Source organism: Oryctolagus cuniculus, chromosome 10 (genome assembly GCF_051225735.1).
Source record: "Oryctolagus cuniculus isolate XC-2025 breed Fujian yellow rabbit chromosome 10, ASM5122573v1, whole genome shotgun sequence".
NCBI classification, from domain to species: Eukaryota; Metazoa; Chordata; class Mammalia; order Lagomorpha; family Leporidae; genus Oryctolagus; species Oryctolagus cuniculus.
The window spans coordinates 103,452,667-103,472,805 of NC_142876.1; the positions used below are offsets into that span (position 1 = coordinate 103,452,667).

Here is a 20,139-nt window from a genome sequence, read left to right on the forward strand (position 1 = left end):
GTCAGTAGTCCCCTGCAGTAGGCACAAAGCTCACTCGCCATCGCTTGCCCTTTAGAAGGCTCTGTGGCGCTGCCTGGCTTTGGTGGTTGGCCAGTGTGACCGTCTGCGGGGGCCTCGCCTTGGCTCGGCTGTCGGGGTGCTGTGCTGCGTTGCGGCCACTCTGGCTGGCCCAGGGGAGCCAGGGCTCCCACCTGCCGCTTGTCCTGTGGTCAGGAGCGGGTGCTTGAAACTCAGTGATCACAGTGGCCGCCTGGATGCAGAACTGCCTTTGCCCTGCAAGTCCTCATCCTTCCCCTCCCAGCCCAAGACCCCCGGACACCAAGGCGGGGTGGGGGGCACACTCAGGCGGCTGCTTCCGGTTCTCCCTCCAGCATTCCCGGGTGGGCAGACGGTGCGGTGCCCTGCTCCCCTCTGCTCAGCCGCCCCGGCAGATCCTGTCTTTTCACACCCTCAACTCAAAGGAGCTCTCCTGCCTTCCCCGCAGCAGGCACGGTAACCCTTAGCAGCCCCAGCAGAGGATGGGAGATTCCCCCTTCCCTTCTCTTTCTCTGTCAGCTCTGCGTTTCGAGTAAATGAACACCTCTTTTTAAAACATTAGATAAAGCAACGAATCCTAAAGTTCGTGATTAACAAGCTAACATTGAAAAACCAAACAAAAAAGGCTAAAACACTGGAAAGAAGGCCAAGCACTGGGTTTTAGTAAAAGGATACGGACCGCATCGGTGTTTTTGAAAAAGCCAATTAAGCTCAGAGGAAGGAAGAAGATTAGAGCCGTTTGTTTTCAAACCAATGAGGATGATGACTTACAGGGCTTTGTTCTGCAGATGGGTGCGCTTCTGTTCTCAGAAAACGAGACAGGATTATGTGACGCGAGTTTCCTGGACACGGTGAGCTGGTGCAGCGACTCTGCTGTGCCACGTGAGCGTGAGTGGCAGGGCCACAAAGCTAGGACACCGCCTGGTATGCCTAGAGCCTAATGATTGCATTTCCAGACGGGTGGGCATTCTATGGAAACGGGAGGTGCGTGGGGTTTTGACAGCAAACTGGCTGTCCAGCCACGGTTGGAAGAAGGCAGGGAGGTGGCTCGGGGGCTAACTCCCACCGTGCACTGGGAGAGATTTGCAGGTAAACCCCCTGCAGGTGGGGTGGCAGTGGCGTGAGTGACATCTGTTGGGCATAGCAGAGGGACTCGGCGATGTGCATGGACGGCTCCTAGCCGAGGACCTCGGGGCCCTGGCTCCTCTGGGGGCGGTGCAGCCGGGAACTCTCAGCCAACGTTCGCCTGCTTTTCCGTCTCGTCGGGACTGTTCCTCAGCCTCAGCTTCGTCTCCAGCCTCTGCTTCCATTCTTCCCTGAGCCTAAAAATAGAACAGAACACAGGCGGGATGTCCGTCTCCACAGCCTCCAGGGCGCTGACTTCCTCCCCCCACCCCCCCAACCACCTGGGAAGTAGCAGAGAAGGCCATGGATGGAGTTCTTGGCTCCTGGCTTCGGCCTGGGAGTGAGTCACCGGATGGAAGACGGTCTCCCTCCCTCCTTCCTTCTCACTGTTGCTCTGCCTTTCAAATAAATAAATGGATAAATAGTTTAAAGATACTATGTGCGAGGACAATGAACACACTTAAACCCTTTAAGATGCCCATCCCACATTCTTCTGGGAAAGTCAGTTTTTGATTTTAGAAAACAAAGTCTCCCTCCAGGCTGGTGGCTCTCACAAAGGTGCCACTGGCCAGGATGTTGGCAGTGGGCTGTGGGGGCACCGAGGGCAGGTGCGAACTCTGAACCTTCCAGTTTTGCTGAGAACTGAAAACTGCCGTACAACATGAAATGTGCTGTTCTAAAATTATTTACTTGAAAGGCAGAGTTGAGAGAGAGATTTTCCATCTGCTGGTGCACTCCCCAAATGGCTGCAACAGTCAGGGCTGGGCCAGGCTGAAGCGAGGGCCTGGAACTCCCTCTGGGTCTCCATGGGTGGCATGTGCTTGGGCCATCTTCCACTGCTTTTCCAGGCCATTAGCAGAAAGCTGGATAGGAAGTGGAGCAGCTGGGACTCGAACCAGCGCTTTCCTATGGGATGCCAGCTTCCCAGGCGGTGGGGTAACCCGCTTTGCCGCAGTGAAGTCCACTTTTAAAACCCAAATCTTAAGAAGTAGACGCGGCAGCCACGCACCTTCTCAGTGCACTTCTTCCCAGACGGTGCTCCTCCGATTCCCGGTAGTAAGTCTGTTTGCCAATTTCCCGCTCCCAGAAGCGTTTGAGCTCGTGGCAGGAGTTGCGGCAGAAGACCTCCCGGCGGGCGTACTGGTGGTTCATGCCCTGGAAGCGAGAAGAACAGCCCAACCCTTGCAGACTCCGTGGCTCCGGCTCTGTGGCTTGCGGGGGCCTGCCAGAACCTCGGCCCTCAGCCTGCAGGTGGGGATGCTGGCCAGCCGCAGAGCCTGTGTGGCAGCCACAGCAAGGCTCACCTCCCACTGGTTGCTCAGTCCTTGTCTGCATTCAGGGAGATGTGAATGCAGAAGCCCCCCACATTGGCTGGGGTGTGTCCCTGAACAGGTGTGCCATGCACAGGTCGCTGGCAAATGCCTTTGTCCCTCCTCCTCTCAAAGATTTCTTGGGGCACACATTGTGGCACAACAGGTTAAACTGCTGCCTACGGCACTGGCATCCTATATCAGAGCGCTGGTTCGAGTCCCCAGTTGCTCCACTTCCAATCCAGCTCCCTGCTAACGCACCTCAGAAAGCAGCAGAAGATGGCCCAAGTGCTTGGGCCCCTGCACCCACCAGGGAGACTCGGGTTGAGTTCCAGGTTCCTGGCCTCAACCTGGCTCAGCCCCAGCCATTGCAGCCCTTTGGAGAGTGAAGCAACGGATGGAAGATCTCTGTCTCTCCCCTGCCTTTCTCAGTAAATAAATAAATGTTAAAAATATTAATAGAAATAATATTTCTCAGCTTGTTTTCAGCAGGTAACGTGTGCTGGTGTTTTGTGCACCTCTGTCCGCTTGGTTGTCGGAAGAAACCCATGCGGTGGGTGTTGACTCCCTCACTTCACGCGGGAGGCGAGGAGGAGTGTCCGAAGTTGCCTGTAACTGGGGAAGGCGGGCTTCAGACTGCTGACAGCAGTCTAGAAGTCTAGAGTCTAGAAGCCTCAAGCTGCTTCTAGAGGGATTTGTTACAGAGAAAGGTTCCACGTCTGACACACCCAGAGCAAGGTGCTTTGAGGTGTGTGTGCATGTAAGTGTGTTCACGTGCATGTGTGAAATCCATGCAGGTTTCATGACCTCTGATGCAAGGGTGCCTGGAGAGCCGACGCTCACGACACCTGTGTCTGCAGGGACGCGCGGTCCCCTCTGCTTGGGCTCGCTGGGTCTGCTTACCTCCTCTTGCAAGTTTCCCTGAAGATCAGATTGGGTCACAGGGAAAAGTCTTGCAGTTTATCCAGCTGGGTCCTGGCCCTCTGCTTGTCTCAGACGGGCTCTGACGCCCTCCACCCAGCAGGTCAGTACCAGTGCCAACCCCAAGGAAGTGTCGGCTTTCCTCGCTTGTCTGTCATATTGCGCATTCTGCTTCTTGGGGCTGGGGCTGCATAGTGCGTAGATGACAGGGCAGACTTGGTTCAAGGTTGAACGATGGCCACGTAGGACTGTGCCCAGAAGACCACCTGGCAAGAGCTTTGGTCCTCGTGTCCCTTTGTGTGTGTGGGTTTGGGGGGGGAGTGTCCGTGTGCATTTAGAAACCTTTTCTTTGTGATCATGGCTTATACCAGCTCAGAAGGGTCCCAGTTCCAGGTCAGGTGGAGGAAGTGCACTCCACTTGTGTCAAGACCTGGGCAGAGAGCACAGTGCAGCTGGGTGGGGACTCTGAAAACTGCCCAGTGGCTGGAGTCTCGGGAAGCCCAGAATTCCAGTTACAATGAGTGGCACTGATTTTCCATTTTTACTCTGGCGGCCTCAGTGTAGACTGAAGGTAGTCAGAAACCCACAGAGGGGCATGAAGGAAGGATCCATACTGCTCCGGCTGCAGGGACACGGTAGACTCCTGGTGCTCAGAAAATGGGAGAACCACTTATTTTTCCAGAAAATTCTGAAGTCAGGACAGTGTGGCTGCAGCAACAAAACTGAACAGTGGCCCGACCTGCAGGGGCATGAAACCCTGGGGGCAGGAACTGCACCCTGGCAGGAGGAGCTGTGGTTCTCCTCGGGGGCTCTGGCCCTGGCTGCTCTTTGCCTCTCCAGCCCTCTTGGCACATAACCCCTTTGTCCTGCAGCCACGGTGCAGCCACGGCAAGCGAGCCGCTGAGCTGGGTATCTCGAGTACCTGATTGCTGGCCAAAGGCCTGAAAAGGAGGAGCCCAAGGAATTGGAAAGTCCCAGGGAGGACCCCAGGAAGGACTTGGAAAGCTGCTCCTGAACTCCTGGGTCGGCGCCTGAGTGGTGCACGTGTGGGTGGACCGGACTCCACACAGCAGAAACTTTTTTTTTTTTAAAGATTTATTTATTTATTTGAAAGTCAGAGTTATAAAGAGAGAGGAGAGGCAGAGAGAGAGAGATCTTCCATCTGCTGGTTCACTCCTCAATTGGCTGCAACGGCCGGAGCTGCGCCGATCCGAAGCCAGGAGCCAGGAGCTTCCTCTGGGTCTCCCATGTGGGTGCAGGGGCCCAAGGACTTGGGCCATCTTGCACTGCTTTCCCAGCCATAGAAGCGGAGCCCATATGGAATGCTGGGGCTTCAGGCCAGGGCGTTAACCCACTGCACCACAGCGCCAGCCCCACAGCAAAAACTTTTTTTTTAAAGAGCTGAATGCCAGGTTCAGGTTCCAGACTGGCCCTGGGAGGCACACACCTGTGCGGAACGGCCCTGCTCAGGCTTTGGAAAGAAAACTGATGTTGGACGGCTGCTCACGGAAAGCTGGGCTGGTTGGAGCGTGAGGCCTCAACCTCGCCACACGGATTTCTTGCTGAAACAAAGGTACCAACGTTCCCTGGGGTCATCAGCTGGCCTTTGAGTGTGGCAGCATAATGTTAAACACATCCAAACAGGAACCAGGAAAATCTCAACTACAGTGAGCAAACAGAAGTGACTGCGATAGAGGCCACACATACGTAATTATATAAGTCTTCAAATGGCCATTATGGAAATACTCTGAGGGATAAGGGCAAACCCTCTGAAAGTGAGTGGAAAGACAGCAAGTCTCAGTAAATAATAGTGATGAGAATACTAGTAATGTAGAGAACAAAATAGGAACGTTAGAACTGAAAAATGTACTAAATGAAAAACATTTTTAAAAAAAAAATCATCACCAGGGGGTTGGTGATGTGGTGTAGAAAGCTGATGCCTGTAGCACCAGCATCCCATGTGGGTGCCGGTTCGAGTCCCGGCTGCTCCACTTCCAATCCAGCTCTCTGCTGTGGCCTGGGAAAGCAGTAGAAGATGGCCCACGTCCTTAGGCCCCTGCACCTGCGTCGGAGACCTGGAAGAAGCTCCTGGCTCCTGGTATCAGATCAGCACAGCTCCAGCTGTTGCGGCCAATTGGAGAGTGAACCAGTGGATGGAAGACCTCTCTCTAATAAATCTTAAAAGCAAAAAAACAAAAACTCCCTGGAGGAGACCACAGCAGAAAGGAAATGTTGGAGAATAAGACTGATCAATAGAAAGTATGCAGTTTGAGCAACAGAGAGAAACAAGCAGTGGATTCCACAATTTATAGGGAAAGGTCGGGACTTAGTGGCTACACCACTTTTTTTTTTTTTTTTTTTGACAGGCAGAGTGGACAGTGAGAGAGAGAGAGACAGAGAGAAAGGTCTTCCTTTTGCCGTTGGTTCACCCTCCAGCTGCGGCCGGTGCACCGCGCTGATCCGATGGCAGGAGCCAGGAGCCAGGTGCTTTTCCTGGTCCAGGGCCCAAGCACCTGGGCCATCCTCCACTGCCTTCCCGGGCCACAGCAGAGAGCTGGCCTGGAAGAGGGGCAACTGGGACAGAATCCGGCGCCCCAACCGGGACTAGAACCCGGTGTGCCGGCGCCGCAAGGCGGAGGATTAGCCTAGTGAGCCGCGGCGCCAGCCGGCTACACCACTTTTGAAACCGTGAATGAAAGCAGGAATGAAGTTGAGGGAATCATACGGCCTGATTGCAAGAGTCGCTATAAAGCTGTAAAGACACGGGGGGCTGGGGAACGGAGCCGGGGCGTCCAGAAACAGACGTGGGCCATGAGAGAGCGTGGTTTGCTCAAGAGAACAACAGGGCGTCAGCATGTGGGAAAGAAGGCATTGGCCTAAGCCCGGATCTAAACCAACTCCGAATGGCTCCTGGGTGTGAGTGTGGTGTAAAACCCGAGACCTCGTAGGAGAGAAGGGAGAGAGGTTTTTCATGACACGGGGTTAGGCATCGCGCTCTCAGGCCGGTGAGCAAAAGCCCAAGCCGAGAGGAAGAACTTAACAGATCGGACTTCACCAAAATGAAGTTCCTGAGGACTTGCACACTTGTCCCGACTTCCGGGTGAGGCCAGTGCCGCTGGCATGTGTTTGGGAGAATGCTCTTTGACCTCTTATGGATCGCTGCACGCTCAGAGATTATTCCCTGCCTCCAGAGCGCCACTGAGCCCTGCTCCCCGACTGCTGGAGCAGCACTGGCCTCACCTGGAAGTCGGGACAAGTGTGCAAGTCCTCAGGAACAAGATTCGGATCCAAGCCCGCACTTTACCCCGATCCCCAGATGACTCCTGCAAGGATTAACTCCAGTTTAAGACACTCTGATTCGGAATAGGAAGGCCGGGCTGCTCGGCAGCAGGCTGCAGCCGCCACACCTGCGGCCGGAGCCCCAGAGACGGCCAGCCCGTGAGGGCGCGCGCTCCTGCGGGTCAGGTGTGCTCCGTCCAGTCTGCCCTACCTGTCCTCTTAGCCGGGTCTCCCTGGCTGCCCTGCCTGTCCTCTTAGCTGGGTCTCTCGGTCTGCCCCGCCTGTCCTCTTAGCTGGGTCTCTCGGTCTGCCCCGCATGTCCTCTTAGCCGGGTCTCCTCAGGTGAGCGCTGGCACTGCTTTCTGCCATCTCACAGTTTCGCTCGTTTTGAATGCATCGCTTAACCGTATTAACCAGGTACGGAAGCCTGATGAGGATTTCTAAGTAGCTTCCAGGCAGATTCGAGAAAGACGGCCCTCGGGAGGGGAAAGGAGAATCCCAGGAGCTGTGCAAGGTAGGTGAGCCAGGAGTCCGTCCTTCGTCCTCCCCTCCAGGGTGTCAGGTGCACCTCCATCCCAGCACGCGCAAGGCCAACTCCCTTACCTTGGAGGCGAACCTGCTGCCGTCCTGATGTGCTGCGAGGGAGCTCAGCGCTGCCGCTCTCGGCTCCTCGGCTCCGGGGCTCGCAAAGGCCATGGTCTGGCCCTGGATCCCCGGGTTCAGCCCTTTATAGGCGGAGTGGAGGACTTACAGGAAAGCTGCAGCTGGCAAGGTGAATCGTGCCAAGCTCCTAGCAGAGTCACAGAGCTCTCCTTCCAGGGACAAGGTGGCCTTTGCCCGACGAACGAGATCCCCACCCGGGGCTGACTCCCACCACCCACCCCACCGGCAGGCCCCGCAGGCCATGACTTGGCTGTCAGCAGGGCTGCTGGTTAGAACACGTTCCGGCTTAGGGGCACCCACAAATCCCCCCGCGTCAGCCAGAGCTGTCCCCGCCCCTCGGTGCGACAAGTCACACTTCAGGGTCACCTTACAGGATGACTTAGTGATGCGCGGTGCTCTTTGGAGCCGCTAAGCCAGGGATAGAGCTGGGGATGACAGGCCACCATCTGCTGAGTCCCTCCTCCCTGGGGAGCAGGCCGCGGGCGCCAGGGCCGGTTTTCCAGCAAAAGGCGTCAAACCAGAAGGTTTCTCAGCTGAAAGTGCGCTGGGTGCCCTTTCAGAGAGCACGCGGTGGCTTTGCACCAACATCTGGGATGAAACACACACACGGTCAGGTCATAATCAAAGCCGGCTCCAACAGGACGGGCGTGCTGCTGACAGGTGTCGACACTGCGGGCAACACCGGTGTGGCGGAGGGCTGTTGCGGGGCGCACAGATGGAAACAGCGAGACCTTCCCTGCAGACTGAATTCGGAGTCTTCCTTGGCCAGCTGGCGGCTGCCTGGCTCACAGAGCAAGTCCGGAGAACACAGCCCCGAGCTGCAGTTGTGGGGAGTTTTTGAAGACAGAAAAACACATCCTGGTGGCCTTGACCAGTATCAAGCAAGCAAGCAGAAGTACAGAGGCCAGAAACATGCCGGCTACAGCCGGATGAGCAGACCAATATCAATAACTTACTTATTCCAAAGGAACAGTTCCTGCTCGAAGCAGCCAAGCGAGTTAACCTACAACCACACCTGCTACGTTATATCTTCTGGGAAATTCTAGTTTTGCGTCACCGTCACCCTGTTACAGGACCAGGGCACTTTGAAAGCTTCTTGGGAAAATTGAAATCAAATATATTTATTTGGTGCAAAATATTTGCAATGTGTGCAAGGTTTTTTCATTGTACTCCATCTTAAATGAACTTTTTGAAACCCCCTCTTCGGCATGAATTTCAAACATTTTTGTATCCGGAAAGTCTTATCTTTTTTTTTTGAATATTTATTTATTTATTTGCAAGAGTTACAGAGAGACAGAGAGGTCTTCCATCCACTGGTTCATTCCTCCAGATGGCTGGAGCTGTGCTCATCTGAAGTTAGGAGCCAGGAGATTCCTCTGGGTCCTCCCACGTGGGTGCAGGGCCCAAGCACTTGGGCCGTCCTCCACTGCTTTCCCAGGCCACAGCAGAGAGCTGGATGAGAAGTGGGGCAGCTGGGACTTGAATCGGCACCCATATTGAATACCAGCACTGAAGATGGTGGCTTTACCTGCTATGCTGCAGCACCGGCACCCCAGATTGCACTTCCATCCGATGTGCCTGGGAAGGCAGTTGTCGCTCCCCCTCTTCATGGAGGAACGACACTAAACCCTGCCTAGGCTTCATATCCGAGTCACGGCACCATTATGTCGCTCCCCGTCTTCGTGGAGGAACGACACAGGACCCTGCACTGTTCTTTTGTCTGCTCGGCCTTCCCCGGGTTTGCTGCTGGTTCTTCCTGGGTTGGCTACCGTCCCTTCCACCTCCGTGGAAGGGCGGTTCCCCCTGCCACATTCCCCACTTCCGCGGGGGAGCGGCACACCGCTGGCCGGCTCTCTCGGGGGCTGCACAGGTGTTCCTTCAGATAGATGTTCCTGGTGCATGTTGTCTCTCTCCTCCTTTATAGTCCTCTTCCACCAATCCCAACTCTGCTACCCACATGCCGAGTACGCTGCTCTCCTCCAATCAGGAGCAGCTCCTGCTGTTTATTGGTTGAACTGGAGGCAGCTGTGTAGAAGCTGTTTCCTCCTCTCCCAGCGCCATATTGTGGGAGAGCAGATGCATAGAATAAGTCTTAATTCCAGTAACTTAGTCTAGTCTGAGTTGCTCCCAGTTGCTCCCCACAGGCAGTGTAATATGGCCCAAGTGCTCAGGCTTCTGCCACCTACACGGGAGTCCTAGGTGGAGGTTCAGGCTCCTGGCTTTGGCCTAACTCAGCCCTGGCCATTGTGACCATTTAGGGAGTGAACCAGTGGATGGAAGATCTCTCTCTCTCTTTCTCTCCTTCTCTATTTCTGTAACTCTGCCTTTCAAGTAAACAAATAAAATCCTTTTTTTTTTTTTTTTTGACAGGCAGAGTTAGACAGTGAGAGAGAGAGAGAGAGAAAGGTCTTCCTTCCATTGGTTCACCCCCCAAATGGCTGCTACAGCCAGTGCACTGCGCTGATCCGAAGCCAGGAGCCAGGTGCCAAATAAAATCTTTAAAAAAGAAAATCTTGGTTCTCTCCCCAAGCAAGAGACTTGAGCCAGTGCTCTGATACAGGAATGGATGGAAGACCTCTCTCTCTCTCTCTCTCTCTGCCTCTGCCTTTCAAATAAATAAAAATGAATCTTTAGAAAAATAAATTAGTAACAGAATTAAAATTTGGAAATTCAGGTTGTTGATTCAAAATTCAAAGTGGGAAAATTGTAAATCCTTCTTCCATGAAGCAAACAGTGGAGGCAATGATATTCCATACTTGCAGATCAGCTAGGTTTTTTGTGAGCCCGTGGGAAGTAGCAATTCTTAAGCTTAATTTTACAAGCTTTTTCTTAAGGGACTTGCTAGTGGCTTCCTCAATAAAGTTTGAGGAATCTCAAATAACCAAGAAGGCTTTCTGGGTCCAGTGCTGTGGCGCAGGGGGTTAAGCCGCAGCCTGTGACACCAGCGCCAGCATCCTGTATCAGAGCACTGGCTCAAGTCTCTCGCTTGGGGGGAGAACCAAGATTTTCTTTTTTAAAGATTTTATTTGCGTGGCTCAATAGGCTAATCCTCCGCCTGCGGCGCTGGCACACCAGGTTCTAGTCCCGGTCGGGGCGCCGGATTCTGTCCCGGTTGCCCCTCTTCCAGGCCAGCTCTCTGCTGTGGCCAGGGAGTGCAGTGGAGGATGGCCCAGGTGCTTGGGCCCTGCACCCCATGGGAGACCAGGAAAAGCACCTGGCTCCTGGCTCCTGCCATCGGATCAGCGCGGTGCGCCGGCCGCAGCGCGCCAGCCACGGCGGCCATTGGAGGGTGAACCAACGGCAAAGGAAGACCTTTCTCTCTGTCTCTCTCTCTCACTGTCCACTCTGCCTGTCAAAAAAAAAAAAAAAAAAAAAAAAAAGATTTTATTTGGCACCTGGCTCCTGGCTTCGGATCGGCGCAGTGCACCGGCCGTAGCAGCCATTTGGGGGGTGAACCAACGGAAGGAAGACCTTTCTCTCTGTCTCTCTCTCTCACTGTCTAACTCTGCCTGTCCAAAAAAAAAAAAAAAATAAAAGATTTTATTTGTTTACTTGAAAGGCAGAGTTACAGAAATAGAGAAGGGGAGAAAGAGAGAGAAAGATCTTCCATCCACTGGTTCACTCCCCAGATGACTGTAATGGCCAGGGCTGTGCCAGGCTGAAGCCAAGAGCCAGGAGCTTCTTCAAGTCTCCCACATGGGTGCAGGGGCCCAAGCACTCGGGAGTGTAGCAGCCGGGTTTCGAATCAGTGCCCATACAGGATGCTGACACTGCAGGCGGTGGCTTAACCCACTAATTATTGCTATTATGTGAAGTATTGGTAATAGTAAGGCACAGAGTGGCTTTTGAATCCAGTTAAGTCTGCTTCAAAGTCCTTAACCCAGTGTGAGCGCCAAGTACGGCACACGGCCAAGACTGGTGCCCTCCCCACCCCCACCGTTTTGAGGACAGACCTGACTGCAAATATTTCAACCTTTGAGGAGGCCACTCTGACGACCACGGCATCTCATTGTTTGGTTTGTGAAAGACGCTCACCGGAAGTACGGAGGTCTCCGGATGACTGAGCCAGATCTGCAGGAAGCCTGGACGTCACATCCACTACTACAAGGGGGCTGCATCCTTTATCCCACCCTCTGTGGGTGGCTGTGACCTTGGAAAACCTGGGCACGGGGACTGCGAAGGTGGCAAGCAGCTGAGTGTCCTCTCCCAGGTCTGCCAGGCCTGACTCCTGCCTTCCAGGCTCCTCGGGGGCTAACAGTCAAAAATGCTGAGTCACCATTGTGATCCTGCAGGTGCAAACCCTGAAGGTGGAAAAGGACCAAGGCACAGGAAGTCCCCCATGCAGAGGTGCCCCTGCGGGGTGGGGGTGGGGGGCTGTGCAGAGTGAAGGCGGAACGTGGAGGGTGAGAGACCCCCAGTGTTAGGCAACCCTGGCAGGGTCAGGATGACCGCGGCAGGGCTACCTACTGCCCACCACAAACACACAGCACCAGGAACGCAAGCTTCTCCCAGAAGTACCCTTTGCCAGCTCTGAGCGGAGCGCCCTCCCCCCCGCCCCCGAGGCTGTGAGTGCCTTTGGGTGATGCATGGATCCTTGGGGGACTGGACATCTGTCCCCTGGGCACTCAGCTCCAAGGACCTCATTTAAAATCAAGCGTGGCAGAGGCTGATTTGCAAACTTGACAAGACCTGGGTGTGTGTCTCTCTCAGTGTGACCTTTCCCAACCCCTTTATAAATCGGCTCCGTATTCCATTCCCTTCGGACGCTCGAGCCGTGCCTGCTGGGCTGGGAGGTGCAGCCCAGCCCGAGAACCGCCCGGATCATGGTGGCATTTTCACCGCGGTCTTCCATGCCATTCTCTGAGGAAAAATGAGAACGAGGCGACATTTCTCTGGCAGTACTTTCAGGGAAATTATTTTGGGCAAGGGACGGTTTGGCGATTTTGCAGACGCTCAGGGTGAGGTGCTGAGCCCCGTCCCGACTGCCCAGGCACGTCCTGAGGTTCCCAGGGCGACAGTTCGGGAAGGGCGGAGTCAGTAGCGGTGGCAGAGCAGGTGTCCGGCCAGCCCAAGGCCGGCTTCAGGGAGAAGCCTGGAACTAAAGGGACTCGGGGCTGGGAGACGTCCTCCACATTGCCACCCGGGGATAGTAAGCAAACGTCTGTGCTGGCCCCAGGGTGGGCTGTGCTCTGGGCTCTGTGTGGAGGCCAAGACGGCTGTGGCCTGAACATAGCAGCTGCTGATGGTCAGACCCGGGGCCTCTGCTTTTCCGGCACCGCTTCCCTCCAGGCTTCTCCATGGCCTTCAGACGCCCCAGGGCCCGAGACTCTGTCCTGTCCACTAACGGCCACTTCTGTCGTGGCCAGATTGACAGTGGTACCTGGATGGGCCAGAGGCCAGTTAAGACGGGGCTCCCCTGGGGCTCTGGCCATGGAAAGTCCCCTCTGATTCTGAGCCCTCCTTGTACTCATCTGTGGGGTAAAGGGTTGTGAAGTCATCTCCAGTGTGAACACATGATGATTTCAGAGTCCTTTTTAAGACTTATCTGTTTAAATTTTTAATATTTATTTGAAAGGAAACATGAGAGACCCAGAGAGAGAGAGGGAGAGAGAGAGACAGACAAGAGCCAGAGAGAGAGATCCATCTTCTATCCAGTGGTTCACCCGGCAAATGTGGTCTGTTTGTTACCCAAATGTTTCTATAGTTCAAAAATGTGCATGAAAACATAAGGGAGACACAAAGACAACTGCTTGAGGCTGGCGTTGCAGCACAGAGGACTAAGCCGCTGCCTGCAACGCTGGCAACCTGTAAGGGTGCCTGTTCAAGTCCTGGCTGCTCCGCTTCTGGTCCAGTTCCCTGCTAATTATCGTGACTGGGAGAGTCTTGATCCAGTCAGAGACTGGGATATGGGTCCCATGTCGCAGTGGCCAGGCCGCTGCTGTGTGTGCCTGCCCACCTCCATTTTCCTTGATCTTTCTGCTGACCACACCCCACTTCCTTCTTTCCCTTGGGCATGGCCAAAAAATGGACCAAGGGGTGGACAACATGGCCCAGCCCTGGCTGTGAGTTCATTAGGGAGTGAACCAGCAGTAGGAGATCTATCACTTAGCTTTTCCAATAAATAAACTTTAAAAAACTCCATCCACTTGGAATTTTGTATCCGCAGGGAATTATGCGGAAAACAAACTGTGGATCAAGTAATACCCAAATAATGGAAACAGAGAAACACACACACACACACACACACACACACACCTCAAAGCCAGAACACAGCCCGGGCGCCCACCCAGAGCCCAGGGCTCCTCTGGGCTCCTCAGTTTTGAACCAGATGAGCTTGTCCCATCCTCACCATGGAAGATTTGGAAAACACACCAAGCGCACAGAGGGAGAAGCTGCTACCATGGAGCACCAGGCATCTCGCCACCTAGAAACTGTTCACACTCAGTCGCTGTATTTCCTGTTTGCACCGTGCATACCCAACACCATGTATTTTAACAACAGACTTTGCAATACTTAGTTTTACCACTTGGTTTACAACAAAATATGTTGTGAACATTTTCCTCTTCTACAATAATTAAAATAATTGCTAAGTCAAAAGAAAACAATTTATTAAGCAATCTTGTTGGTCAAATTTACATAACAAATTTCTAGAGAGTTCTTTCTACTGCATTGAGAAAAAAAATCAGGAGTCCCTGGCTTATATTTTTATAGACAATGGAAATTTGCCCTGAGTTAGCATTTTTAACTTGTCTACCTGTACGTAATCATCAAACACTCCATTTGACTTTTCCAATGTCTCTTCTACTCACTTCCTCCTATTTTCGCAGTCCTCCCAGCCAGCATGCAGGTTCTCACTACCTCAGCAATCCTGTCTCCCTCCCTCCCTTTCCTCCCTATAACCAGGCTTTCTTTTTTTTTTTTTTATTTTTTTTTATTTTATTTTTTTGACAGGCAGAGTGGACAGTGAGAGAGAGAGACAGAGAGAAAGGTCTTCCTTTGCCGTTGGTTCACCCTCCAATGGCCGCCGCACCGCGCTGATCCGATGGCAGGAGCCAGGAGCCAGGTGCTTTTCCTGGTCTCCCATGGGGTGCAGGGCCCAAGCACCTGGGCCATCCTCCACTGCACTCCCTGGCCACAGCAGAGGGCTGGCTTGGAAGAGGGACAACCGGGACAGAACCCGGTGTGCCGGCGCCGCTAGGCGGAGGATTAGCCTAGTGAGCCGCGGCGCCGGCCCAGGCTTTCTTTCTTTGCCTTTCGTCAGGGCTGGCAATAGCGGGTTAAGCTGCCACCTTCAGTGCCAGCATTCCCTATAGCCGTGGATTCCAATCCCGGCTGCTTTACTTCCCATCCAGCTCCCCGCTAATGACCTGGGAAGTGGAAGGTGGACCAAGTGCTTGGGCCCCTGCGTGCATGTAGGAGACCTGGAAGAAGCTCTTGGCTCCTGGCTGTGGCCAGACCCAACTCTGGCCGTTGCGGCCATTTAGGGAATGAACCAGCAGATGGGAGACTGATCTTTTGCTGTCTCTCCCTCTCTTTCTATAACTGTGATTTTCAAATAAATAGATAATTAAAAAAAAAGAGACCTTCACTGTCTTGATTTTGATAAGCTCTACTCAAAAGTTTCTGTTCAGTTCCCCATTAACTTTAACCTTAAACAACCTAAATACAGAGATAATTGTTTAAAATAAAATATTACTAAGAAGAACTTGATAGACTTGCATGCATCAAAAAAAAAAAAAAAAAAAAAAAAAAAAAAAAAAAAAAGGACCTGGGTACAGTGTAGGTAGGGTTGGCTTTTTTGTAAAGCAGTTTGGAGTGGAGGGCAGTGTTAGGGATCATCATGGAAATGTATTTAGTATCTGACGGTAACTAACAAATGATCATCTTCCAGATAGGATGCTGGAGCAGCAGCCTGTTAGTGGTGGTGACGTGTGTGACACCTAAACTTGTGTTTCCAGACGAGGCAAATGTCGATTAATAGGAACTCTGTATAGCGAGGCAGATGCCAGCTAGCATACAAGTGGGACACACCGCTGGCGAGGATGCTGGAGTCCTGGCAGCCAGGGGGTGCTTGTCCACCACGCGGCCTTCTGCAAGGGAGAGACAGTCGGTCGTTAGAGATCCCAGCTGTGCTGGATCCGGCTGCCCACCCTGTGGCTTATCTGAGCCAGAAGCTAGCCAGGACCCCACATCTGACGAGGACGGGGAGCTCACGGGTCCAACAGCTCCGACTACAAGAAACCCTGACTTCCTGAAAATCTTTCATCAGCAGTTGCCATGGCGGTGGTGTGGCACAGCAGGTGAAGCCGCCGCCTGCCAAGCTGCCATCCCACGTGAGCTCTGGTTAGAGTCTCGGCTGCTGTTCCCGATCCAGCTCCCTGCTAACGCGCCTGGGAAAGCAGCAGTGGATGGTTCACGTCCTTGGGCCCCTGTACCCATGTGCAGATCTGAATGGGGTTTTCTGGCTCTTGGCTTTGGCCTGGCCCAGCCTCAGTCCTTGCAGCCTTTTGGGGGAGTGAACCCGTGGATGTCAGATCTCTGTCCCCGGCAGACCCCTCTCTCTATCACTTTGTCTTTCAAATAAATAAGATAAACATTAATTATTTGCCCCGGGCCCATTGTTCACTTGCTCTTCCCTGCACTCTCTCACCTGGGAACAACACCAGCAGGTGGCGCCTTCACATGTAGGGAGGAGGGTGTGAGAAGACAGCACTATCGGGACCCCAAACTCCAGGAAGAAAACAGGGTCCCTACTCATCCAATCATTCAGCCTCCACTTACCTAATACCTATGCTGGGCCCACAGCTGACCCTCTGCCAAGTCACAATCCCTGTTTGGGTTGTTGGGGGCGGGGCGGCCCTTTGTACTCATTTCATTTGCTTCCTGGACTGGAATGCGTAACATCGTCCAAGGTCAGAAGCAGAAGAAGCTCTGAGCTTGGGGGGACCCAGACTGCAGTCAGGAGAGCACCCACTTCTTGCCTCCTCCAGATTCCCCAAAGTCAGCAAAAACCATTAGAGCAAAAAGGGGTTTGAGATCACTCAGCAGGGGGGCTGCACGGGAGCCTGCTGGGCGGGGCCAGGACCCCAGGAGTTTGTGGTTGGGGTGGGTTCAGATGGTGGCTCCCTCCACCCCACTCTGCGCCCAAGAGAGAGTGAGAGGGAGCCCCTCGGTGTCTAAGTCACTAAGTCTGCCCTTCTTTATCTTCCTCAACAGATGGCCACAGGCTAAACTGTCAGACAGACCTGAGACAGCTCCCTTGGAGAGGCCTGAGGGCTAGCCAGGACGCCCAGGTACCAGGGAGCCCTGCAGGAGGCAGTCCCCGGCTGGGGCGGGGGGACGGGGAGCCGTCTGCTTACCACAGCCAGGCAGAAAGGGCTGGGAGAAGCAGTGCAGCTCGCCTTGCCAGCACTTGCACATGGAGCACCTCTTGGGCAGCCAGGTGTCGTGGGGAACGCGCCCACAGTTCCTGAGGAGGAATGGGTTTCAGCTCCTGGCCCTGCCGCCCCCGCCCCGCCCGCCCCGCCCCTCCCTGCCCGGGCAGGGGCTCACAGCCTGTGCACTTCGCAGTTCCGGCCGGAGAAGGAGGGCGGGCAGGCACAAAAGGACCCCAGCATGCAGGTTCCGCCGTTCAGACAGCAGCTTTTGTTTTGCTGCTTACCTGAAAGGTGAGAAGAGTGGAGGGGGAGGGAAGCGTCCCAGGTCCCGGCGGTGCCCTGGCCTCGGGGTCTCCCCAATGCAACTCTGGCGGTGGCCGTGCCGTTTTCTACAGGTGCCTTTCGGCAGAGAGGCACCAGCCGGCAGTGGTGGCCCCGGGTCCCAGCGTGAAGTGGAGTCAGGTGCATTCCAGGGAGGTGAGGTACACCAGGAGGTGTCACTTTCCCTGCCAAGATCTTGGCCATTTCCCACCCAGCTCCAGCATCAGTGCCTCCCCCCACCCCCCCAGGTGAAATCGTGCTGAAACACACGCGGGAGACAGACGGGGCCCCAGGCAGGTAGGTCTTACTGTCCTGGATCCGCATGGAGGACACGAAGTGGGACGACCGGGGCCGGACCGCAGGCTCCTCCTGGGACTGGCTGCTGCTCCTCCTGGAAGCCAGGTGCCCCCGGGGCTGGCGTGCAAGCTCCCGATGGGGGTCCGAGCCTTAACGGAAAAAAGTGAAGTCTATTATTTCAGGCAGCGTGACGCCGTGAGCAGTGAAAACAAACTGTCTCTCACCAGCAGCGAATCCTAGGTCCAGCGCGAATCCCAGGTCCAGCGCGTTGGAAATGGCCATGATCAGAATCACACTGGCAGGAGGACATGATACGGCCATGAGTAAGACAAAGCAAATAGAACCTTCAGCTTCTCACGGGGCCCACTCATTACGGGGAGGCCACAGGCCCCTAAGGAGAGATTGTGGAACACTGCTTTGCTTTATCTTCTGGCCGAATGATTCTTGCAATAACCCAAAATGTAAACAAAAGTCACCAGTAGCCGACTCTTCACAAGACACACTGTTAGTTCTCAGGCCTTGCCTTCCTGCCTTCGAAATTCCAAGTGGGTATAAATCTTCAAGCACCTGTTTTGTATTGCGTATATTTTTCCCTCTACATGTAGCTTTTACTAAGCAATGTTAAAATGACTGTGTGGCATCCCCTATTATACCACGTGTTAGAAAATGCTTCATTTAAATCAATTTTCAAGTTAAAAAAATTTTTTCGTTTTGGCCATTATTAGCCTCTGCGGAAGTAGATTTTGAATTTGGTCTCAATATTGGCCTTTGTTTACACGAGAGCCCCCAGCAAAGCAGGAAGCACCTACCTGAGTGACCCTTGGAGCCTTTCAGGAGAAGCCTTGAACAAGGCGAACTGAAACCCAGAGCCGCATGCCACGGCTCCCCAAGCTGGCGACCTCACCTACCCCAAAGTTCACGTTCAAGGTTAGTGCATACCTGGAAGAGAGGCGCTCCATCTTCCCGCGGTCCACAGCTTAGAACAATTTAGGGAGGAGGGAAATGTTGCATGACTTCAACGCATAGCCATTGCTAATGTGCCCCAAGGAAAAACATTAATTTCCTGACATGCAAATAGCGACAGGAAAACCATCCTTGATGAGAATCGCACTTTCCCCTAGACGGTTTTACACGCAGCAGCCCAGAAGAGCGTCCTGGGAAACCGGGGGTCTCCGGCCGGGGTGAATGTTTTGACTTTGAGCTAGAGACTTCCCGGGGGGCCTTCCTTCCTTAACAAGGCCTGGGCGTGGCAGAGAGGACCTCGGTGGGCGGGGAGCGGGGAGGTGCAGCCTGGGACAATGACTACACCTGCGGGGGTCCGGGTGAGAGGTGGTGAAGCCACTGAAACAATGGAGAGAAAGGCAAAGGTACAGGCTTGTCAAACCCAGCCCTGGAGTCTGTCCCCAGCTGCGCTAACAGCACCAACTTTCCCCTTTTCGGGAGAAGGCGGCAAGCCAGTTACTCTTGGAAGCCGGCGACCTCGGGATGCAGCGGGGGCCAGTGGGAGCCGGGCCGTAGTTGCTTGGCCCAGGAAGCACCTTGTGTGGCTCTCTCTGGGGGTCTAGAGCTGACTGTCAAGTTCCATTTCTCAAAGTGTCCGTCTTTGTTTTCCCAAGACAGGTGTGTCGAGGCCGGCTGTGCTCAGCCCTGGAGGGGTTAGGGGTGGGAGGGCAAGGCAGAGGTTCAGGGTACGGAGCAGCTCCTGAGGGTTCCCGGCCTTGGTGTGAATTCCAGGCGGACTTGAATTGTGGGCAGAGGCTGCAAGGAAGCCGGAGCTGGCGCCAGGCGCCCGGGCGAGGGTCGGGGCGGGCGGGCGGTGTGAGTGTGTGGCCAGGGGCTGCTGCAGGAAAACCAGAGGCCATTCCAGCCCTGCCACCAGACTTTCCCTGGACTTTGTCTCCACAGGACCATCTCCTCCGCCCCCTCATGGTCCCGCCCCCGACTCCAAGAATTAAGGCCAAATTCCAAGGAGTCACGTGTTGCTCATCAGACAAGTGTCCCTTTGGTGCGTCCCTGTGCAGTTCATGAATCTCATTTGTTCTGACTGGCCTAATGTTTACCTACTGTAGCCAACACACACATGCTGTTTTTATGTAGCCCGGTTTCCACCCAGGGCTCTTCACTGGGTTGAGAGTGAACCAACTGGCACCATCTGAGGTTGTTTAGGCACTGGCATTTATCTATGTGAGGACAATTGACCTGCTGGGATTTGTTTCTGCACCTGATCTTGGGAAAAGTAAAATTATTTTTGTTGTGGGACAGGGCGCCCTTGGAGCCACGGTGGGACGGCAGGGGGCTACTCCTGGTCATGCTTCAGCCCCGCCTGGTGGGATCTTCTAACTTGGAAGCTGCAGGCCCCACCCTGGCATTCACAGGGGGACTGTGGGAGCCCTGGGGCTGCAGGAGACGTTCATTAATAGGGTCCATTGGTGGGCCAGGAAATCCTCTGCGGTGTAGATACTCCACGGACCTCACAACCAAGCCCACCGGGGGCTCTAACTGTCCTCTCCACAGAGGCGGAGGTGGCTGTGTGGCAGAACTGGGAACAGCCCGTCCCCACCCCCTGCACTGCTGCCTCCCTGGCTAACAGGCCTGCAGTGGGAATTTTAGAGCTGAACTAAGACCCCTGGAAGTCACCCCCTCGTTTCCAGAGCTGGGGAACCGAGGCCCCAAGTCTGGCGACGTTGGCACGGCCGGGTTGAGTCAGCAGAAACCCAAGGATGCCAACTTTCCGCACACCTAATTCCTTCTCTCTCGAGACCCCAAGCCACTGGAAAAGCTCTCCGCTACCCGCAGGTGCAGAGTACAGA

General features: G+C 54.3%; 2 protein-coding genes and 1 long non-coding RNA gene across 6 annotated transcripts; 1 reads left to right on the forward strand and 2 right to left on the reverse strand.

The window, feature by feature from the left end:
* Positions 1–677: 677 nt before the first annotated feature.
* Positions 678–7,984, reverse strand: FAM240A (family with sequence similarity 240 member A). Of its 2 annotated transcripts, XM_008260528.5 has the most exons (3): positions 7,275–7,984; positions 2,171–2,316; positions 678–1,358 (listed from the first exon to the last, which is right to left on the reverse strand). In XM_008260528.5, exons 1-3 carry the CDS (start codon positions 7,365–7,367, stop codon positions 1,268–1,270), a joined length of 330 nt encoding a protein of 109 aa, XP_008258750.3. In that variant the 5' UTR covers positions 7,368–7,984; the 3' UTR covers positions 678–1,267. The 2 variants fall into 2 exon arrangements, with proteins under 2 accessions (XP_008258750.3, XP_069906083.2); XM_070049982.2 differs by lacking the exon at positions 7,275–7,984 and having other exon boundaries at positions 2,171–3,984.
* On the forward strand, positions 6,582–8,472 carry LOC149124381 (uncharacterized). Of its 2 annotated transcripts, XR_016214871.1 has the most exons (3): positions 6,582–6,857; positions 7,089–7,185; positions 7,975–8,472. It is a non-coding gene; the product is annotated as an uncharacterized LOC149124381 (long non-coding RNA). The 2 variants fall into 2 exon arrangements; XR_016214870.1 differs by lacking the exon at positions 6,582–6,857 and having other exon boundaries at positions 6,887–7,185.
* A 6,617-nt stretch (positions 8,473–15,089) lies between these two features.
* CRIPTO (cripto, EGF-CFC family member) lies at positions 15,090–19,238 on the reverse strand. Of its 2 annotated transcripts, XM_008260522.5 has the most exons (7): positions 19,022–19,238; positions 18,269–18,305; positions 17,554–17,624; positions 17,341–17,478; positions 16,887–16,995; positions 16,694–16,803; positions 15,090–15,424 (listed from the first exon to the last, which is right to left on the reverse strand). In XM_008260522.5, exons 2-7 carry the CDS (start codon positions 18,286–18,288, stop codon positions 15,309–15,311), a joined length of 564 nt encoding a protein of 187 aa, XP_008258744.1. In that variant the 5' UTR covers positions 18,289–18,305; positions 19,022–19,238; the 3' UTR covers positions 15,090–15,308. The 2 variants fall into 2 exon arrangements, with proteins under 2 accessions (XP_008258744.1, XP_017199266.3); XM_017343777.4 differs by lacking the exon at positions 18,269–18,305.
* Between the last annotated feature and the right edge of the window lie 901 nt (positions 19,239–20,139).